The sequence below is a fragment of the Podospora pseudoanserina genome, chromosome 6, assembly GCF_035222485.1.
Source record: "Podospora pseudoanserina strain CBS 124.78 chromosome 6, whole genome shotgun sequence".
Classification (NCBI taxonomy): Eukaryota; Fungi; Ascomycota; class Sordariomycetes; order Sordariales; family Podosporaceae; genus Podospora; species Podospora pseudoanserina.
The window spans coordinates 2725443-2745731 of NC_085925.1; the positions used below are offsets into that span (position 1 = coordinate 2725443).

At 51.2% G+C, this 20289-nt stretch overlaps 7 protein-coding genes across 7 annotated transcripts; 5 read left to right on the plus strand and 2 right to left on the minus strand.

The window, feature by feature from the left end:
• Positions 1 to 4147: 4147 nt before the first annotated feature.
• QC764_606740 (uncharacterized protein) lies at positions 4148 to 5084 on the plus strand (the record flags this gene model as incomplete). The annotated part of the gene is made up of 3 exons (XM_062949175.1): positions 4148 to 4492; positions 4552 to 4747; positions 4822 to 5084. Exons 1-3 carry the CDS (start codon positions 4355 to 4357, stop codon positions 5082 to 5084), a joined length of 597 nt encoding a protein of 198 aa, XP_062797833.1. The 5' UTR covers positions 4148 to 4354.
• A 286-nt stretch (positions 5085 to 5370) lies between these two features.
• QC764_606745 (uncharacterized protein) lies at positions 5371 to 5967 on the plus strand (the record flags this gene model as incomplete). Its single annotated transcript, XM_062949176.1, has 2 exons — positions 5371 to 5689; positions 5771 to 5967. 2 exons carry the CDS (start codon positions 5371 to 5373, stop codon positions 5965 to 5967), a joined length of 516 nt encoding a protein of 171 aa, XP_062797834.1.
• Positions 5968 to 6407: 440 nt separating this feature from the next.
• On the plus strand, positions 6408 to 7522 carry QC764_606750 (uncharacterized protein; the record flags this gene model as incomplete). The annotated part of the gene is made up of 3 exons (XM_062949177.1): positions 6408 to 6869; positions 6935 to 7022; positions 7077 to 7522. The coding sequence occupies 3 exons, from the start codon at positions 6408 to 6410 to the stop codon at positions 7520 to 7522; spliced, it is 996 nt and encodes a 331-aa protein (XP_062797835.1).
• An 876-nt stretch (positions 7523 to 8398) lies between these two features.
• QC764_0096300 (uncharacterized protein) lies at positions 8399 to 9200 on the minus strand. The gene is made up of 2 exons (XM_062940993.1): positions 8856 to 9200; positions 8399 to 8801 (listed from the first exon to the last, which is right to left on the minus strand). The coding sequence occupies exons 1-2, from the start codon at positions 9031 to 9033 to the stop codon at positions 8740 to 8742; spliced, it is 240 nt and encodes a 79-aa protein (XP_062797836.1). The 5' UTR covers positions 9034 to 9200; the 3' UTR covers positions 8399 to 8739.
• A 1839-nt stretch (positions 9201 to 11039) lies between these two features.
• On the plus strand, positions 11040 to 11272 carry QC764_606760 (uncharacterized protein; the record flags this gene model as incomplete). Its single annotated transcript, XM_062949178.1, has 3 exons — positions 11040 to 11126; positions 11177 to 11195; positions 11253 to 11272. 3 exons carry the CDS (start codon positions 11040 to 11042, stop codon positions 11270 to 11272), a joined length of 126 nt encoding a protein of 41 aa, XP_062797837.1.
• A 397-nt stretch (positions 11273 to 11669) lies between these two features.
• On the plus strand, positions 11670 to 13883 carry ESF1 (pre-rRNA-processing protein esf1; the record flags this gene model as incomplete). Its single annotated transcript, XM_062949179.1, has 1 exon — positions 11670 to 13883. One exon carries the CDS (start codon positions 11670 to 11672, stop codon positions 13881 to 13883), a length of 2214 nt encoding a protein of 737 aa, XP_062797838.1.
• A 109-nt stretch (positions 13884 to 13992) lies between these two features.
• QC764_0096330 (uncharacterized protein) lies at positions 13993 to 14997 on the minus strand (the record flags this gene model as incomplete). The annotated part of the gene is made up of 1 exon (XM_062940994.1): positions 13993 to 14997. The coding sequence occupies one exon, from the start codon at positions 14995 to 14997 to the stop codon at positions 13993 to 13995; it is 1005 nt and encodes a 334-aa protein (XP_062797839.1).
• Between the last annotated feature and the right edge of the window lie 5292 nt (positions 14998 to 20289).

Here is a 20289-nt window from a genome sequence, read left to right on the forward strand (position 1 = left end):
AAGATATCAAGGCTCACTCGCTGCGTTTATTCACAGTTATATCGGCAACGTCGCCGCGGGGAGTATCTTTGCCGCTCTTCAGAGTGCCGGGCCAAGATGAGAGCATTGACAGGACCTGCGAAGTACGTGTTACCGGCTGTGGTCGGTTGAGTAGGCCCATCAACGAACACCAGCAGGAGGCCGGACTTGCGTCTCTCGCCCAGCTCCTCTTCCAGATCTGGTTCGTCTTCAAAATCCTCATCCCATCGCACGTCACATTTGGTGCCAAAAAGTTGAGGCACGCCGTAACCGTCGGCAGAACTCCTGGCCGGACCTGGGGCTTCGACCTTTGCCTTGCTGAACCTCCAAATATACCCCCGGGTCGGGTACGCTTGCAGGCAAATCCACGCAGCGACGGCCCGAATGCGCAGGATGCCCGATACAAAACTGTGCAATTCTGAAGCGTGCTCCGCTTCCACGGAGGCGTGCAGTACCTCCAAGAGATATACTTTGCTTTTGTCATCTCCCCCCGTGGTAACTATCATTATCTACCCGGACAGGTTTCTGACAGCTTGCCCGGGACCAAGCAGGTGCGAGATACAGCCGCGCTCTGGAATAAATTCCAGCGCATGTTGCCGGAGAAGTTACCGGATACCAACACAATTGATTGTTTGTGTAGAAGTCCTGGGTCTGTTTGCAACGTAACCGTTGTCGGCGTCGCTATCTTTTGATCCCTGTCTGTCGCCGAAGCAGCCTTGAGTTCCGTTCTGAGCCCATGTTGCTTGCAATATTGCGGCTCGCATGTTTGTAGACTAAGCTCATCAAGGATGATTGCTCTTTCCAGTCGGCTTCGTCGTCCTGAACCGCATGTGTCGCGGCTTCGCATACCATGCGTCAAAAACTCTCCAGTCTCTGTAGAAGGCCATAAAGAAAAGAGCATGGTTTTGTTTTCGTTCCCCTAGTATCCCCCCAACCCGAATCATGAAATACCGCCCCCCTGTCAAAGAGTCGGGCGTGAACATGATAACGAACTTCAACAGAGGCTCGGCTCGCCCACACTTATGCAAGAGGACCCTTATCCAGCCCAACGCCATTACAAAATCATGTTGGACGGCTGCTTCAAGGCGTAGTAATCTGGTGCTGGAGGATGACTTTGGTGAGAGTTTTCATTGTCGGGAAAGAAGTATGTGAAAGCTTTACCCATCCAAGCCCGGACCTCAATAGAAGCATCCATCTGGCATCCTTGCCATGTGTAGATGTGTATTGAAGTGCGAACTGGCATTTTTGGCAAACCATGATGAAAGATGCTGTTGCTGAGAACAGCATAGGTACCAGAACTCAACCAATAGAATGTGGACCGAACGCGATAAGCTGTTGGGGTCTTCGGGGCGTTGCAAAGCGACAGGTGAATACAAGTTGTTCAGAAGTTGCAGGTCTGCGTATGTTGGGCAGAGATTCGGCAGGAAAGGCATTCGATGCCTAGCCGTCGACCTACATGTTGTTTGCAGCGTGACGGAATTTTCCATGGCTGACTTGCCACCTGACCCTGAGTTTTTTTTTTACCTTGCCATTGCCCACGAAGTCGTTGAGATATTATCTGAAGTAGCGATGAAGGAACTCGAAGGAAACCAACCGGAGACTCTTGACGGCGCAAAGGGACTGTGACTAGAATTAATGATGGTGCTGAGGGTGTATCTTCTCCTGTCCCTACTTTAGAATGGCTAAGGGCTGGCCGAGTATCTTATACTTGCTGTTGCGACTACCCGAGTTCTCGACTCCGCGGAATACATCGTGTTCAATGTCAAACAATATACCAAAAACACCCTCTCCGGTAACTGAAACAGTCATTGACCATCCTATAACCTGTCATCGGAGGATAGCATTGTATGGCACTCGACATCAACAAAAAATCCCTTGTCCACTTACTCCAACACCACTCTCTCCTTCCTAGGCCCCGAGCATACAAAGTCCACTCCTGACAAAGTATCAAGTGTGATGAATGTCTCCCTCCTGGCAACCCCTGAGCCAACTCCGCCGAATTCCAAAACAATCATAAAGACCTTCTAATATACCGGTCCATCCCTGCTGTTTCGGTAGGCAAATCTCTCAACGACCAAACACTCATATCCGCCAGAAGGAATCGTATTACCGTGAATAAAATCTCGTTCTTTAATATACCCTATCATCCTATCTGTCCCAAGAAGCACAGCCTCGCTAAGTGGCTCAGTGCGTATCTCTTAACAAACTCGCCATCCTTTTACCTCGATCTAGGCCCCATTTATACCCAAGTACTGAATCTCCATGTCGCATGTCAAGTCACGAAATCGCATTCTTCTCTCTTCCCTGGACATCTGCAGCGCCTTATTGAGTAACACCTCCCCTTCCTAACCGGCCCATAACCAGCTCGGAAATGCGCTTCTTCTCTTCGGCGTCCCGCCTTCGCAGAGATACATCCACCCCAAAAACCGTGGAAAGGCTACCAACGGAAGCCCCTAGATATAAGCCGCAGCTAGAACGTTCTTCTCTAAGACCGTAATATTCCCGGCCAGCGTGTTAAGCGAATCTTTATTATTCGTTATCCGTCGAGCCGTATAGTCCATAATATAAGTCTAATATATGGCGCCGAGTAGATTATTAGGTGCCTGCTTCCACTGACTTAATACCAACTCTATACTCTTCGAAATACCCGGCATTAACTGGGGCCAGCTTGGCATAGTCTTTATAATTTCCAGTGTTTTAGGCACCCTATGCTCAGGACAGGCAAACTCGATCTGGGTGCTAGTAAAGAAGAGGTAACGGACTGAAAGCATCGATTCCTATAGTGTCTATGCGCGTGTTGACCAAGTGGAGGCAGCGATCTCTTCCCTAACGGTTGGGGGAACGGTGAAAACGGTGTGGCCTGCGATGGTCTCGCGCAATTGGTGAGTGCGGGGGCGGGCCACCCCGGAAAGGCCAGCATTAGAGTTGTTGCCTGCTACGGCAACGAGGGTGAGTATGGTAGAGGAGTAGATCTGGTCTATAATTCTGAGTTGCTTTTCCTTTTCTTTGCGTTGGATGGGACTCGGGTTTGGGGTCTGATCGATGTAGAGGGCGTCGACCCAGAGATAGCGCCGACCAAGTTTATATGTGACGGCGATGGCGTCTTCGATCGTGTCGGGAAGCGTCTTGCTATCCAGAGCATCTGCGGCCGGCATGACGCCACCCCACACATAGTTGAGGGCAAAGTAGTCGCACCCGTCAGGATAAGGGACGACTTTACGGTTAATGATATCGATTATACGCGTGAGGAACAGTTCCGGTGAGGCAGTGACCTGGCAGGTAGGTCTGTGATTCTTGATGCCATCTTCCAATGCCCCCGAGAATCTTGAGAAGTCGACAAAGCGGTCAAGGTGTCTCGCATTGCCTGATCGTGTGGTTCCAGCAAGCGCAATCGACTCCCCAGTCGTATATCCAAAGCAGCGAACCTCGCCGCCCAGTGGCCGAGGTTCACGCTCACTAATAATTAAAGTGCCCCCTGAATTAACACCAAGGAAAATGGCCGGGTTTATTCTTAACTACGCTAGAAACGAGTTCCACCCCCCTCGTTAGACGTAGGGCCGGAATAGTACGAGCTTAAGCATAATATCAGTGGTTCTAAGACCTACTTTAGGGAAGATTCGAAAAACAAGTGATAGAACGGGCAGGATGGGGACAGTACCAGCGATGCCAGTTCGCCGAAATCCATCTCGTACTACCGACTTAAGTGGCGGTAGTCGAGCGTGTGGTACTCAGGCTTGGAACTGTCTAAGAGGGTTGAGTCCTTGAAAACCCGAACAATGTCGAGGGCGGCATATCGTTGGCAAAGTGCGCTGGGTTGTTGCTGGAGTCAAGGATGAGTGCCTCCTCATGGGCTCGCAGAGGGGCAAAAAACACAGAGCTTGGTTGGGGTTGCCATCTTGATTTCGGCGCGGTGTAGAGTCGTGGCTGTGTGGATCTGCTCCTTCCTGCTGAAGGTAAGGTAGGAAGTATCTTGATCATCTCCGTTCAGCCACGGATGGTAAAAGAAAGCGCGGTGGCACGAGGTTGCCAGAGAGTTCCCCGCAACTGGGAGTGTCAAATCAAGAAGCAGCAACGGCAGCCTCGTCACGCAGCGCGAACCGGAATCTTGCTGCTGCCCCCATTTGGTTGTGTTATGGTTGCCAGAACTGACAGATTGAGGCTACACCTCTCTCATTCTTTCCTCATACGTTCTCACCAATTTCAACCATGCTAAAATGATTTCTCCCCATCAAACCCGAACTTGTTTCCTTTCCCTTCGACACCCGTTCCTCCAGCGTCCTCTCCAGTAGCGATATTCGCCACGCCCCTAGAGTCTCAAGCATCAGCGTACCTCAACATGTCAGAAAATATTCCCAATAGACTCTGGCTCATGACTCCAGCGAGACGATCGGCCCTGGAAACTTCCTGTCCCAACCTCTTGGCTGCCTTTGACGCGGGCTTCCTTCACATCGCAACGATACATCACCAGAGCACTGTAGGCAAACATTTTTGTCTGTGTCATTCTTTTCTCATGTGTGCTGACACCCCTGGAAGAGCGACCTGCAAGACTTGGTTCCTTATACTGAAAACGGGAGTGAGACTATCGCAATTTTCCTTTACAATCACGACGCCTACTTCAGCCATGACACTGGTGACGCTAGTCTCATGTTGGTGGCTGCCCCCGGCTTTATGCTTCATGCGACCATAAGAGACGGCGCCATACATCCGCAACCACGGTTGGATCCGAGTCGTATGCCTTTCCACACAATTCCTCGTTGGCCTTTGGCTGAGTGGACATATATACTGACGAAAACGCCTGCTTAGTGTCGATTGGGGCGGTTTGCAGGACGATCGATTTTGGCGACTGTGGCGCCGCCTGTGTGATTGTGGATAGGAATGGTCTCAACGAACTCCCTTGTGAGCTGGTAGAGATTGCGGTGTTGGATTTGAGGCCCGGGGCACGAGGACGTACCTGGCGACGGGCTCTGGCTGCACGTCTGAGCTTGAGGGCACGAGGACGCACCAGGCGACGGATTATGGCTACACGTCTGCGGACTCTGGCTGCACATCTGAGCCGGCCAGCGTGACCATGCAGGCGGGTGCCATTTTGTTAGCGTTGGGGTAGAGGCATGGGGATATGTTTTCAAGCGTAGTATATTAATAATGAGCACCCTTTGACAAACCTTGGCTAACTTGAAACTGCCATGTGAGGCCTGTTGGCTGGGTATTTTTCAACTTTCCAAGACTTAGGTCACGATGTGGTTAAGCTAACTGAAACTATGCAATGCAGTGAGGCCTGCCAGGCATGGATGTTGTGCAACCTGAAGTGTTTATCTCGAATCAAAATGCAGCAGGAGCAAAAGCAGCAAATGAATGAAGGGCATCCGTTTGCTGCTTGACACGTGTGTCGTTTGCTCTTTCCTTTTCAAAAATATCCCGAAATACCAGTCATCGTCCCACCACAACACCGAGGCATCCAGCATCAGATCATTGGCATTTTCAACACGAAGACTGTACACATCGAGAATGGCTGCCCTCGTCAAGAACGCCGCGGGAATGGTAGCCCGCAATCCCGGGACTGCCGCCGTCGCTGGGGTTGTTACTGTCGGTGCAGTTGCGCTTGCTGCTCCGCTTGCGATTGCTGCGCCGGTTCTGGCTGCTGTTGGGTTTACTGCTGAGGGCGTTGCTGCTAGTATGTTTGCACTTTTGGGTTGTCTTCTTCCAGCATAAACACTCCGTTGCGAGCACAGCTAACGAACGTTGTGATTTGTAGCTTCCATCGCCGCCGGGATCCAAGCTGGCATCGGAAACGTCGTCGGAGGTAGCGTGTTCGCCATTTGCCAGAGCGCTGCTGCTGGAGGGGCTGGAGCGGCGGCTGTTGCGACTGGTACACAGGTTGTTGGGGGGGTTGCTGCTGCGGGGGCTGCGTTGGGCAAGTTCCTCTGGGGAAGGGGGCGAGAGAGAGAATGAATGCCGGTGGGAGGATATGCTGGTTGTTGCTGAGGAAGATGACGTGCTGAGATTGTGAACTGGTATGGGTTATGGGTAACATTTGATGGCAGGGAACGGATATGATTTTTGATGTTGCACTTGGTTTGGAAGCAGGTACGAGATCTCTTCCAAACGTGAACTTATTCCCACTTCCACGCATATGCACTTCGTCTGATCTCATATCCTCGCCTGTGCACCACTTTTGTTCTCGCATCGCCCAGCACAATCGACCAGGCAGGATTGGTTTATGATCGCATATACCGGGTACTTTTCGGACACAATGAAAGTGTGCGGCCACCAATCAATCATAGCATCATGTTCTAACGTCCAACAACGGACACATTTCGGCAACATTATGTACACAGTCACAACAGCCTCAATCACCCATAAAAGACTGCTATTCATCTGCTCGAGATGAAATGATTCATCCCAATCATTTACTATCACCATCCACATTTAACAGTTGCAATAGTAGCGAAGAAATCATCATGTCCGCCCAAGCTGCCATCCACAAAGCCGCCAAAGAGCTCAGCAAGCTCTTTGAAACCATCGACAAAACCGCCTCCTCTGCCACCGCATCTTGGGAGGATGTCCTCCTCGACAACGCACGCCGAGTCAGCACCCCGCTTGTTATCCAGATGCTCACCCAGATGGGCATTGACTTGTATGGAACCAAATCGGTCGCCCCATTCAGGCTGTTTGAAAATGCCTGTGGAGCAGGTGTCGTGGCTCCTGTGCTTCAAAGGACTATCAAGCCAGATGTCTTGGCCAAGAGCAGCATTCTGTGCGGCGACTTCTCCACCCCTTGTATAGGGCTGATTGAGAAGAGGATCAAGGAGGAGGGGTGGGTGAATACTGAGGTGGAGAGAATCGATGCCCAGGTTTGTGTTTCCAATGTCTTCACAGATTTAAACACTTGCTGATAGGGTAGTGATCCCTTGAAAAGAAAACGAAACTGCCATCAGCAAGCTTCGACTATGTGACGACCAATATTGGGTTCCATGTCGTCCCTGACTCGGAAGCGGCTCTCGACGGTCAGTGAGAGTCCCTTGCCCCGTTCCCCGAACTACTTGCTAACCCTCGCAAAGAAACTATCCGCATTCTCAAGCCGGGCGGTGTTCTTGGCTTCACCACCTGGCACCTCCCCCCAACCTGGGTCAACGACATCCGAGAAGCCTTTGCATCTTTCCCCTTTGAGGCACCATACACCTGGGCCCTGCAGATGACGGCCTGGGGTAAATGGTCTGATGTCTACTGGGTCCGGAAAACGCTCGCTGCCAAGGGGCTGGAGGATGTCAGTGTTGATATCTATGCTCACCTTAGCAAGGTGGACAACGCCGAGTATTTCGTCGGCCAGTTTGCCATGATGCTCGACTGGATTATGGATAGCGCTTGGAGTGGGGAGTTGAGGAAAGCGCACCCGAGGGAGGAGGTGCAGGGGTTGGTGAAGAACTATCTGGAGGAGAAGTACGAGGGTGGACCGTGGGATGTCAGTTGGGTCTCGGTCATTGCTAGCGCAAGGAGGCCTTTGTAGTAGACATTTGGGTCTATCAAACTCCTCGCGCAATGGACCTTGAAGATGTTGGGAAGCATCAGGCACTAGATGAGGTCAGAAAGCCATGACAGGAAGCTCGGAGGGTGAAGGGGAAATGCTTGGAGAGATCCTAGTAGAAGCCACGACCATATAAGACTACTGTTGGGATAGATGATCCCTCAAGCTTAGACGGTGGACCGTGAAAGCTAAGACTGATTCTTTCGTATACTATAACGCATATTATGATTGCTATCCGAGGTATCCAGCCACAGCGTCTCAACCTAGCATCATAAATTGACAACGCACCCAGCCTTCTTCAACTCCGTCATTATCAACCTACCAGCCCCACAATCCCCAGGCATCAGTACTGCAATTTTAGATGAGCGCCACCCTTTGACATTACATACTGTACATGAGGCTGAAATAAGCATACCATTCACCCGTCGTTACCGTCCCATTCAGTTGGACAGGCTGAGCAGACTGAACCTGAGATCCCCACCAATTTCCAGCAAGCCGTCCAGTTACCATTGATACCACCACGCGGAGGATCACTGGTCCTACACCTCCAGCCGTGGTGTTTTGGAGGATGACAAAGACAGCGCCAGCGGCAACGTTGCTGATAAAAAGTTGGGGTGGTACTGCTTGTGGTCCTGAGGCCGTGGGCATAGCAGCGAAGAACATTTTGCTGGTCTAAAGGGGGTGTTCTATCTCGGAAGATGGGTGAAGTGTGGTAATGTGTAAATGGATTCTGTGTTGGTGGTGATATTGACCGGGTGTGACCTTGTTGGAGAAGAAAAGAGGGCTTTGAGGAGTTTACTACTTGTGAATATATACGTATTCTGTGGGCCTTGTTGTTGCACGGATTGGAACCAGTGGAGCAACCTTTGATGAGAGAGGTTTCTCTTCAGGAGGGTTGTGGGTGTTGCTTGTAGGGCTATGTGGGTGGCAGCTCGTGACCTGGAAATTGGACGAAAGAAGGTCAAATCAAATGAACTCCAAACTCGAGTGACTTTGCGTAAAAGTTGGATGCTTGAGATTCGATAAAAGAATAAGATACCTTGTCGAGATAAAGCCAGGATCCTGCCACACTACCGGGCTGCTTCAAAGCAGAGAAATATCAGGTATGTGCGACTTCGGTGATGAGCAGCAAAAAAGCTTGCTGAACCCGGTCCTCCACTGTTCCCAAAATGGTGAGGATAGGATCTTGAGTTATGATGTTAGACGCTTGCCGGAATCCTTGTTGGCCATCGTATGATCAAAGCCACCAAGTCGTCCTCTGCTGCAAGAGAAGAGTTAGCATCAGACCAAGTGAAAAGAAGAGAGGAAAGTTCACCTTGTTTGCCGTAATCAAGCTGGGTGTGGTATGCGTTACCATTCATATAGGCGTGACAGGCTGCTTCGGGCTCCATAAAATCAGCAAGCCAGACGGTCACTGCCCATATGCCGTAGATCAAGTTGTAGACAAAGGTCAACACACCAGCCAAAGCCCAGCTGATCCAGATCAGACTCATGAGGGAAAAGCGTCACGCTGAGTCCCACGATGCGGTGGCGATGGTTTTGAAAAGCAGACCAAAACATCTCAGCTGTCATGTCGCTAACGTAGCTCTGGATCCAGGAGCTAAGAATTCGTGTCCAAGTTTTAGGTCGGCAAGCAGAAAATCGTAGTCGCGAAAATGGAGAGCAAGTATTACCAGCGACGGTTGGAGAGAAGCGTGCAAGGCTGAGAAAACATCTGTTGCTTTGATTACCTAGTCGACAAAAAGGCAGGAGGTCGCAGAGAAAGAGGACAGCAAAGGACAATTGGCTTCTGGAAAGTAGAGCTAGCCTATCACGGTGAGTGAGTGCTAGTTTCTGCCTTATTTCCTGTTTTACGTGGCACACGATAGCAGTCCAGCGCTTCTCCCTATTGAAACCATCCGTTCTCGTTCCAAGAGGCCCGTCTTCTAGATGCCTGATGACTGCTCGCCTGTCTAGATATGAAACTCCTTGTTTGTACCACTTAAGGGGGCATTTGGTCATCGCCAGTGATTCCATCTTGCCATCCCTGCGTCGCTTATCCCATTTGTTGGGCTGTTCGGTATCGATAATCTCAGTACTACCTTCTCTTAATCTAAACCTCTATGGATTTAATTATGGTTTTAAAAGCCTACTATCCAGGCTTATGAGATTATCTCTCTCAACAATAGTCTTTTTATTAGTCCTAGCTTCTATTAGAATTTCTCCTACCATTGCCCATTCACTATCCGAGCAGTCCTGTGCTCGCGGCCGAGACGTGAAGAAGTGATAACTGGGCGGTTGATAGGGTACCCAGATCCTTCTGCAAAGACGGGACTCCATGGTTCTTCAAGCCCTGATCACTGGCCCGGACCGCATGCCATACCACAAGGACAAATGAGTCTGGTAGATAATAGGAAGAGATGAGTGATCCCAGCAGCTAGATCGAAGAAAGGACCCAAAGAGGCGACCAGGACGTAGGATATATTCTTACAAACTTCGGACTCGTCAGAAGAACCCGAAGGATGATGTTGGACAACATAGGGATGATCCTGCAAGAGGTCCAACCATCAACAGCCAACCGCAGCGTTGGTTCAAGATCATGCTGCGTAACCTCAACTCCGAATTTTCCAGTCTCACAACAGCCGGGCATGCTCGATTCCTTCATCCATCATACTGACATCTGATAAGCACCAGGGCCAGGCAGTTGGCAATCCCGTCAAACACCAACCCCACCAAGCATCGGCATCGACGTCAACCAAGATCAAGAAACAGATGGATACGCGGGTTTTTTGTCTCTGGCGTTATCCCTAGATCGGAAACCAGCCCCTATGAGGAAAAGCTTGATGGCTACTGCACGCCTGTCAACTGGAGGTCGACCTGGCATCCCAAGCGGGTATTCTGCACGCCAAGTTGGATAAATGGAGTGCTGTTCCGGATCTGCCAGAGGGACTGACTGTATGAATCGAATCTCCCCAAAATCGAGGGCGTCATCCATTGTGAGACAAAGTTGGTTTGGCATTGAAAAACGGGTTTGTATCATTGACTCGGGGAGATCCTTTGGGTTGTCTGCGAGACAAGATGATGAAATGAGATGGATTCCCGGGAAAAGTCAACCGCCAACTGAAAGCGGTTGATGGAGTCAGCCCTGGAGAAAGACCTGCCTGTGTTGGCTGAATGCGATGGCGCGGCTCAGCCAACCGCCCGCAGGTGGACGTTCGCCCGGGATTGGAATGCGGGCTCCTTTTTTTTTTGGTCAACTGATGCGACGTGACAGTGCATTCTTCATGTGAACAAAAAGGCCACCCGCCCAAGAAGTGGCCACTTGCTTCAGGCAGTCAAGCTCCGAAGTTTCCATAGAAAAAACGCTGGGGGCGGGAAAACAGGTATATAGGTCTCGTGCCGTCCCGCTTCTTCTAGATTGCCCGTCTCTTCCATCGCAGATTTTGCTGTGCATATTGAAGTTCTGTTCGTCCTAGATTGTACCCCTCTTATACCGATATCACCGATACTCAACGCCGCCATGAATCTCGACAGCTACAAAAAGGTCAACACCTACATGGAGGAGGAGGATCGAGAACAGGGGACCGGCGACAGATTGACGTGGATTGTATGCGGGACGCTTGTGGGCGCATTCCCTTTTGCTGTCTGGATTTGGAGCAAGTGCTGATGAGCGATGGTGAGTGCTTCCTCTCCCCGCTATTCTTCACGGCACCAATGCGCTGACATTCTGTAGCCCAGCAAGCAGTGCTCTAAACATTGAACGATTCTCTATTTTTCGCTAGATACCCATCAACCAGATTGAACGCAGGAGGAGAGGAGGGAAAAAGCTATGGCGCACAGGGAAGAACGGGAGGACACATCTTCACCCGCGGCGCATTGCGCGGCCAGGCGGCGGCATCGGAAACAGCGGGGGGAGTGAGTTCGGATTGGATTTCCAGCGCAACGGATTTGACAAGCCGGGAAAAGGCGGGGCCTGACCCGCAACACGATTTAGTTTGCATTTTTCACCGCCTAACTGGCAGAATTAAGATACCCCACTAAAATTTTCAAGACGGCTCCAAAGTCGATCGCATTTCCCAAGCTCTAGCTTTTGCGCGTTGCTCCAATTTGTGTTCATTTTGTCGCAACAACCCCCCCCCCAACATCCAAAATGCCCAAACCAACAAAAAAGAACGCCGGCGCGGCGTCCAGTATCAAGGACGCCCGTTTTGCCAATTTCGAGACCGATCCCCGATTCCAATTGCCCTCGAAAAGAAACATCAAGACCAAGCTTGACAAGCGGTTCTCCAAGGTGCTCAACGATGACGAGTTTTTGGCTACGGCCAAGGTGGATCGCTACGGGCGGAAATTAGAGACTGATTCGAAGAAGAAGGCGTTGGAGAGGTTGTATGAGGATGAGGAGGAGTCTGGGGAGGACGAGGAGGAGGTGGTGGATGGGGAGGTGGAGAGGGATGATATTGTTCGTCGCGAGCTCGAGAAGGCTGATAAGAAATATGATCCGGCGAGAGATGGCGGTTTTAGCTCCTCGGAGGAGGATTCGGACTCTGAGTCGGATGGGGAAGATCAGCCAGAGGTGGATGATGGGGAGGAGGAGTCGCGACCTGGGATTCGGTTGAGGAGGGAGAAGGAGGATGTGCCGGAGGGTGAGATCACCAATCGGTTTGCGGTGGTGAATATCGACTGGGATCACATCAAGTCTGTGGATCTGATGGCGCTTTTTAGTAGTTTCGTGCCGCCAGGGGGGAGGATTGAGAGGGTGTCGATCTACCCCAGTGAGTTCGGCAAGGAAAGGATGCAAAGAGAGGAGCTCGAGGGCCCACCACGAGAGATCTTCAAGCAGGGCAAGGGCGAGAACAGCGATGATAGCGGCGAGGACTCGGAGGGTTTCAGTGACGAGGTTGAGGATGATGATGACGAGGACTCTGACGAAGATTCTGACGAGGAGGTCAAGAGGGAGCTGTTAGCTGAGGGCGACGACAAGGACTTTGATAGCGACAAGTTGCGGACATACCAGCTCGACAGGTTACGGTACTACTACGCCGTGGCCGTCTGCTCTGACAAGGGCACAGCGCACAAGATTTACGAGGCCACCGACGGCACCGAATATCTCTCCTCCTCCAACTTCCTCGACCTGCGATTTATCCCCGACGATACCACCTTTGACGAGGAGCCAAGAGACGAGTGCACCGCTGTGCCACCGGGGTACAAGCCAGTCGACTTCGTCACCGACGCGCTGCAACACTCCAAGGTGAAGCTCACCTGGGATATGCACCCGGAAGAGGTCAACAGGAAAGAACAAATCAAGAAAGCCTTTTCCGGCAGCAAAAATGACATTGCTGAAAATGACCTCCGTGCCTACCTTGCGAGCGACAGCTCCGACGATGGGGAAGACTTTGAAGATGAAGAGGAGGGACCAGAAGCCGCCGCCGATGCTGCTGGAGGCGAGGAAGAAGAAGCCGAAAAGCCCCTCGACAAAAAGGAACTCGCCCGCCGGAAAATGCGCGCTGCTCTGGGCCTTCCCGAGGAGCCCACGACCAAAAAGTCCAAGTCTCCCGCCCCGGCGGGCGCGATGGAAATTACGTTTACACCTGCCCTGTCAGATTCGAATAACAAGAAGCCTGTGGAAGAGGAGACCACAATCGAGAAGTACAAGCGCCGCGAGCGCGAGAGGAAGGAAGCCAAGAGGCAAAAGATGCTTGCCAGACGCAACGGTGGTGATCCTGACAGGATGGGCGAATCTGATGTCGAAGAAGTTGCTGCTGCCGGGGACAACGCGGGTGGCGGAGACCTCGGCTTTGACGACCCCTTTTTCACTTCTGAGCCCGTCGAGAAGTCCAAGTCTGCCATCCGCAAGGAGGAGCGGCTCAAGAAACGGGCGGAGAAGGAGAAGGAAGAGAAGGCTAGCAAGGCTGCCAAGGCGCAGCTGGAGCTGCTTATGGCTGATGAGAAGGGTGATGCGGACCATCTGGATCACTTTGACATGAGGGAGGTGATCAAAGCGGAGAAGCAAAAGGGCAAGAAGGGGAAGAAGAACAAGGGGAAGAAGGCGACGGACGGGGAGGGGGAGAAGGACGGGTTGCAGGATGGGTTCAAGATGGACGTGGAGGATGAGCGGTTCAAGGCCGTGTTTGAGAGCCATGAGTTTGCTATTGATCCTTCCAATCCGAAGTTCAAGGCCACCGAGGGGATGAAGAAGTTGTTGGAGGAAGGGAGGAAGAAGAGGAAGGCTGGGTATAGGGAGGGAGAGGAGGTGGTGGTGAGGGAGAAGAAGAAGGTGAAGAAGGATGATGGTGATGGTGATGGGGGGGAGTTGAGTAGTTTGGTGGAGGCGGTGAAGAGGAAGGCGAAGGCGGGGAGGAAGTAATTTGTTTGATACTCTGGAGATATCACAGTGTAATAAAGCCAGCCAGCCCAGTCACAAAGCAAGTCAAAAGTCCAAAGATTCCCATTGTCAGTTGGCAAACCTATGCAGTCTACCTCTCAGCCCCAACAACAAGGTGACAAAACCTCGGGTGAGCATCACTGCAAAGCCTTCCCCCGACCACACCCTCAACAGCGGCCTCGTTCCCATTCATCCAAGCAACCACCTCCCATCCCAACTCCCACAATGTCTTTCCCGCAAGGAACATCACCCCAAGAAACACAAACCCAAGCAGCATCATGACCAAAAACTGGAAAACACACCACCAGCTGCTCTGGCAGTCCCCATATTGGAGCTTCTCACTCTCCAAATCCAACCCCTGAACTAAACTAGGTGTGATCTCCAGCTCCTCTTCCATCTCGTCGTGGTACCAAGATGCGTATTCTTTCTTGTTATCGACAGTGGTGAAAGCGCCCAAAACGGATGTCAAGATATTGGGCTGGGTTTTAATCTCTGCGGGGGGTTGGTACCTGTGGTGGACTGGGAGGAGTGGCATTTTTGCCGAGAGGGTAGATAAATGCCTGCTTTGGTGGACTGGGCGAGTAGAGGGCATCATCTTCGGGGCTGGGGAGGGACGGGGGAAGAACGTCAGTGAGGGAGGGGCACGAGGTTGGTATTTCTTGTGTGAGCGGGACTTGTGGCTGTTGGTAAAGGAGGGAAAGACGGGGGCGGTGGCTACGGTGGGGGAGGGGGCGAGGTAGGAATCTAGGTCTAGGTGGTCGGAGTAGCAGTCTGAGTCTGAGGAGGAGTCGTTGTCGGGGTTGGTAGGGGGAAGAGAAGGGAAGGTGTGGTAGTTTGGCGAGGGGGTGTACGGGGGGTGGAACTGGGAGTAGGTTGGGGGAAGGGGGAAGAGGTCGGTGTGCCGGGAGATGGCGTCGTCGTTTTCAGTGGTGTTGGGGGCGGCGTGCTTCATGTTGGCTGGGACGTAGCGGTAGCCGGAGAGGGTGTTGTTAGAAGTCATCGTGTCAGAGGTGTTGTGGACCGAGTTGTCAATGCCAATGTCAACGGTGTCCCAGTTGGTGTGGTTGAAGATGGGACTCATGGGTGAACGGGGCATGATGATGATGTTGAGAAAATCAGACGCCCAGATAGTTGGCTGCGGACGGTGCGTCGAGTCCTCCAATGAATCGACCGTGCTGTGATAGTTGTCCTGGGAGCGCGGGAGGTGACTCCTGACGAACAAGAAACAGAGCCAGGCTGCAGAGCGGACAGCATGGTTTATATCGATCTTGCCAAATGTTTGCAACACAATGCTGGCGCCGTGGTGGACCCTGAAGGATCAAAGTGTATATGTTTGGCGTGGTCGCATCTGGAGAGACGATCAAGTCCGAACAGTGGTATAATTTCTCTCCTGTGGCGAGAATCATTCATAAGATGTTTCCGTCCTGCATTGGCCGTCTCCTGGTCGGGCAGGTCGATTTCCTGGTCGTGGCCCCGCACGGGCCTGGGGTGACCATCCTAGAGGTAATCAAAAGCTGACATGATCGGGATGCCGCTTACGTTGGTCGGAGAGATTGGAATACAGAATTCGCTCGGTCCAGGTGTGCGTTTGCTTGAGACTCAAATGAGAAATAACCTTGCATCGTAACTCGAATAGAGCCATGGACGCCATCGAGTTGTCTTAGTGACAGGTGCCGCTGGTCCGTAAATTGGTGGAGATCAACAGGCGCGGGTTTCGAACATGGAAATCATTGGGAATCGGCCGTTTTCATGGGCCTGTCGTGGTGAGGCCATCATGGTGGCCTTCATCCGCACAGGTGAGGGTTCCTTCAGGGTGACCAGATGGGTCTGGGAGCTTCCATATACTGTTAAACAACCAGAAAGATAAATCAAGAATATGACGGTTTCTTTGAAAAGAAAGTTGTAGACCTGGAGATATGGATACTCTTTGATGTCGGCGGTACATTAATGGCAGTGTGTCAAATGAAGGAGACAACACTGAATGCTCCTTCCCCTCAGCCTACCTATCTCCCACGTGTATTTCAGCCACCAACCTCAATGAGAATATTCATATATCGTGCATAAACCACCAACAGCACAGTAAGTACCTTCCTAACTCACCAAGCTTACCCACCCACCACAAATGCGACTGAGTTTACCGTGAATAGTGTGAAATTCATTCATGGCTTACAGGGCCATCCGCAATCTACCTGGGAATATAAGACGACCACTCATCCAGCAACAACGCCTCAAGTCCAGAAACCCAAGACGCATCTCATCCCCACAGGTGTACGCAAGCTGGTTAAGCTGCAGAGGACCCTGAAGAATAATGTGAGACCCTGGCTCCTTTTTCATGTTCTCCGTTTCTAACTCTTCCAGCATCCTATCATATTCGTTCCTCACAGCCTCGGCGGACTCATCCTCAAGCGGGTAGGTGGCTCCCCTTTCGTAAGCCGGGCCTGTCTCGTGACTTATTCTAGACACTTTCCCTGATGGAAGCTAGTTTGGACGACAGATATCGCCTGTTCTTACAAAGGGTGACCTGCATAATCTTCTGCAACTGTTCTCACAGAGGATCTGATGCAGCATCTTGGGGTCTCTTGGCCTCAAGGCTATTCGCCGTTGCTCTTGCAGACTCGAACTCAAGGCTTCTTTCTGATCTGGAAGTTGATTCAGACATTCTTGATTTGACTCACGAGGATTTCTTGAAAACGTTGTGTCGCACTCTTTCTCAGGTCCGCATACGTTCTTTCATGGAAAGCCGGCCCATGACAGGTGTCAAGGGACTCAGCAGCCAGGTATTTCCCCCCTCAACTCCCCTGGATGCTGCTTTGAGGCCTACCTTAACCCGACTTGGCAAATTGTCGATACCTATTCCTCCAAATTTGGGTGGCCGGAAGAGATATGTGAGACGATAGACGCAGATCACCGTAACATGGTTAGAGAACCCGGCGTGAAAGATATATCGCATGTCTTGCTGGATCTAGCAGAGGAGACGAAGCAGTTACTGAAGCACACACGTACGTAGCTACTTTGAAACATGGCATTCTCACAATAACGTTGATATTTTTACTGTGTAGCGCATTTGATGACTATCACTGAAGATTTATTCCGGAGTGGAAAGATCTTTTGCCCAAAAAGTAATGCAAGCATCTCGGCGAATGGTTCAGTTTCGACTATCAATATATCCCGGATAATGTCTCCCAACGATTCCCCGGCTCGTGCTTCCTAGATTCTGGAGACGGAATCTTTTTTGGCGTGGTCCCGTCGAAATTCCTATGGCGTATTTTGGCTGCATGGCTATCCTGGACAAGGGAAATCAGTGATTGCCAAGTATCTTGTTCAGGAGATCATCCCAAAAAGCCACACTACTCTCGTGCAAGATGGCGAGTCAGTAGGGGAGCCTATAATAGCCTTCTTCTTCTGCTCTTATTCCTCTCCGGGGCCAGAACAATAATGAGTCTGTTGTGCTCGTTAGTCCATCAGCTTCTTTACCAGCTCCCTCACACACAGAGATTGCGGGACACGATGAGGCAGCGATATACGGCACCACTTTTACCCTTCGAAGAGGCATCACCTTGTGTCTAGGGCGTATTTGTTGATCTGCTATCTGATAGCGCACTACGACATCGCAATCGGGATCCTCGGCATGCTGGAGCGACCAGAAGTGTCTATATTGTTCTGGGCGCCCTTGATGAGCTGGAGAAGCATGATAAGGCCACATTTCTGGAGCGTCTAAGTAAGATGGTACTACAACTTGGCACCAAGGCATCGGGATCAGTCGTCACCAGCCGTGTCGATGCACTTATCACCACACATATGAACGCAGCACAATTTTCTCTCCTACGCCTACGAATACTGGTTTCACCATGTTGAGGGCCGCAACGATCTAGCAGAAGACATTTGGCACTACCTTTCACGGCTTTTCGATCTGTCAACAAAACGTGTGAGGTGGTATGATATTAGTGAGCTCATTCTTCGTTTGTGGCACCATAGCTTGTATCGCCTGTTCGAATCAGGGGTCAAACCGCCTTTTCAGCTGGATCTCAACATTACCGACACTTACGGCGATCACTTCATACATGTTGTCATCATCAATATGCGCAAGTTGCCACTTGAGGCTATGCGCTTTCTGATCAGCCTAGGCCTATACATCAACGGCAGAACTCGGTTCAGACAGGCTCTATTACACAGGTGCATTCGAGAGTGGCAAGGTGAACAAGACCTCGCCATCCTCCGGGAAGAAAGCGGCGAGACTCAGAAAGAGACCACCGAACCATTTGCATCAGAGAAAACACTTTACTAGATCCTTTCCTGTCCTGGGGTTGACCCAGACGTGGTTGACGTGTGGGGCAGACACCGCTGAGTTTTGCCCTCCATGCGGTATTTGACAAGGTTGTGTCAGTTCTTCTGGGCTGGCCAGACTTGGATTTCAGCAACGATTTGCCAGCATCACACAGGGCAACACAGGAAGGACTCTTGCCCTGGTGGAAGCCCTCCTTAAATCAAGGTACCTCTACTCAAAAAAAGACAGTACAGGGAGAAACAGTCCTCCATGTTGCCGCACGCAAAGGCCATTTCGAAGTCCTTATGCTTCTAGCAGCCAAGTGCCCACCCCATGTCCTAAATGCAAAAAACAGCCAGGGATGGACGATTGCGCATCGAGCCATCACCTCTGGCAACGACGACATTTTTATGTAGCTGGTTGAGCACCTCTTGATTGTCCTTAGTCTCCGGGATAAACACGGCCGCCGACCCGTTGCCTTTGCTTCTGCATATGGGACTTTGACCATGCTGAAGGGGATACTCTACCAGCTGCCTCAGGACCTGACACATGTGGACTCGTTTGGGAATACTCTCTTCCAAATGGCAGCCTTGGGAGTGAGCATCAAGGACTTTACATATCTCACTGAACTTTCCCGGGAGGGGCATATACGTCTTCCAGAAGCCAGCAGTTGGGGTAGAACAGGGGTTCATCACACGATGGGTAGGTGGTCGTTTCCGGGTGCTTTCCATGACGAGGCTCTAGATAAGGCCAGTTTAATATCCTCAGGCCGTACCCTCTTGTCTATCTGGAAAAGTGACTCCCAAGGCGTGGACAGAGTAGGGTCGTGGATATTTGACAAGTCAGCTGGTGGGTCTGGGAAGAATCGATCGGCGAGGGCCGTGGCTTTTTGGTCGTGGGTGGTTAACAATGGGCCGGCTTGGTCTTTGCAGGTAGGTAGCCGGGGAAGGTCAGTTGGTTTGAAGCTCTTGCAGCGAGCCCACCGTTCCAGCTTCCACAGTAGTGCAGTATCCTGTGAGGCCTTTTGTAGTGTAGCCCTCCAAGTCTTGGTATTCGATTCCTTGACTGCCTTCGATGGACTCTTGTATTTGCGGTTAACTTGGGTTTTGTTGTACTCCGTGGGTGCATTCTTTAGGATTCTCTCAGCCTTCCTCGCATCTGTAGTTCTCTCTTGGATCTCAGAGTCCCACCATGGTGCTTGGAATCCGTTGCTGATCTTCTTTCTAGGTGTGCTGGCATCTGCTATTCTTGTGAGTTCGGCTATTAGCCAGTTGAAAGCCCTGTCCAAGCCCTGGGTAGTTTGAATATTGTCGTATAGGTGGGAATAGCTGGTTTGATCAAGGCCAATAGCTATTGGTAAGAGCTCAGCTTCAGCTTTCACTCTCCCCTCGTTCATCTTTTTCCAATCCCACCCCGTGATCAGGGGTGGTGGTAGTGGTCGTGTGACGTAGGTCTCGATGACTTGGGGGTAGTGGTCAGATCTTCCCCTCTCCGCGATGCCGTAGTAGGTGTATTGTATATCTCCCGAGGTCCATATCAGGTCCAGTGTAGATGGTCTACCTCTCTGAGCTCCCTGTGGTTCTCCAGTTATCGTGCCTCGAGGGGTGACTAGGTCGAGCTCCCAGTGGATAGCCAGTCGAAATAGAGCTTCAGAATCCGGCTCGTATCTATCAAACTGGTTTCATAGTGGTGTAGATTGAAGTCTCCTGCGAGGACCACTGGGCTAGATGGCCTGGACTGGGGGAGTTGTATGTTGACCAGACCTCCAGGCTCTCTATACCTAGGATCCATACCTTACACCAGTCCCTCGTAGCCTCATAGTTCCATTGGCTGATGTCTAGTGTTCTCTTGACGAAGATAGCTGCCCTGTCCTCTGGTTGATAGACTAGGTGGTATTGACTGCTCCGCGGGCAGTAGGTTGGTTTGGTGTGTAGATTAATCCATGGCTCTTGGACGGCTAGGAAGTCGAATTTCGCTTCCTCCATTAGTAGTTCTAAGGCTTGTTTATTGCATCAGGTATTCCATTGTAGTATTGTGATTCCCATTATAAAAGCAACTTTTATCATTCATCTTTATGGTGCATATTAGGGGCAGAGCTGAAGTAAGATGGTGATGGGGTCTTTG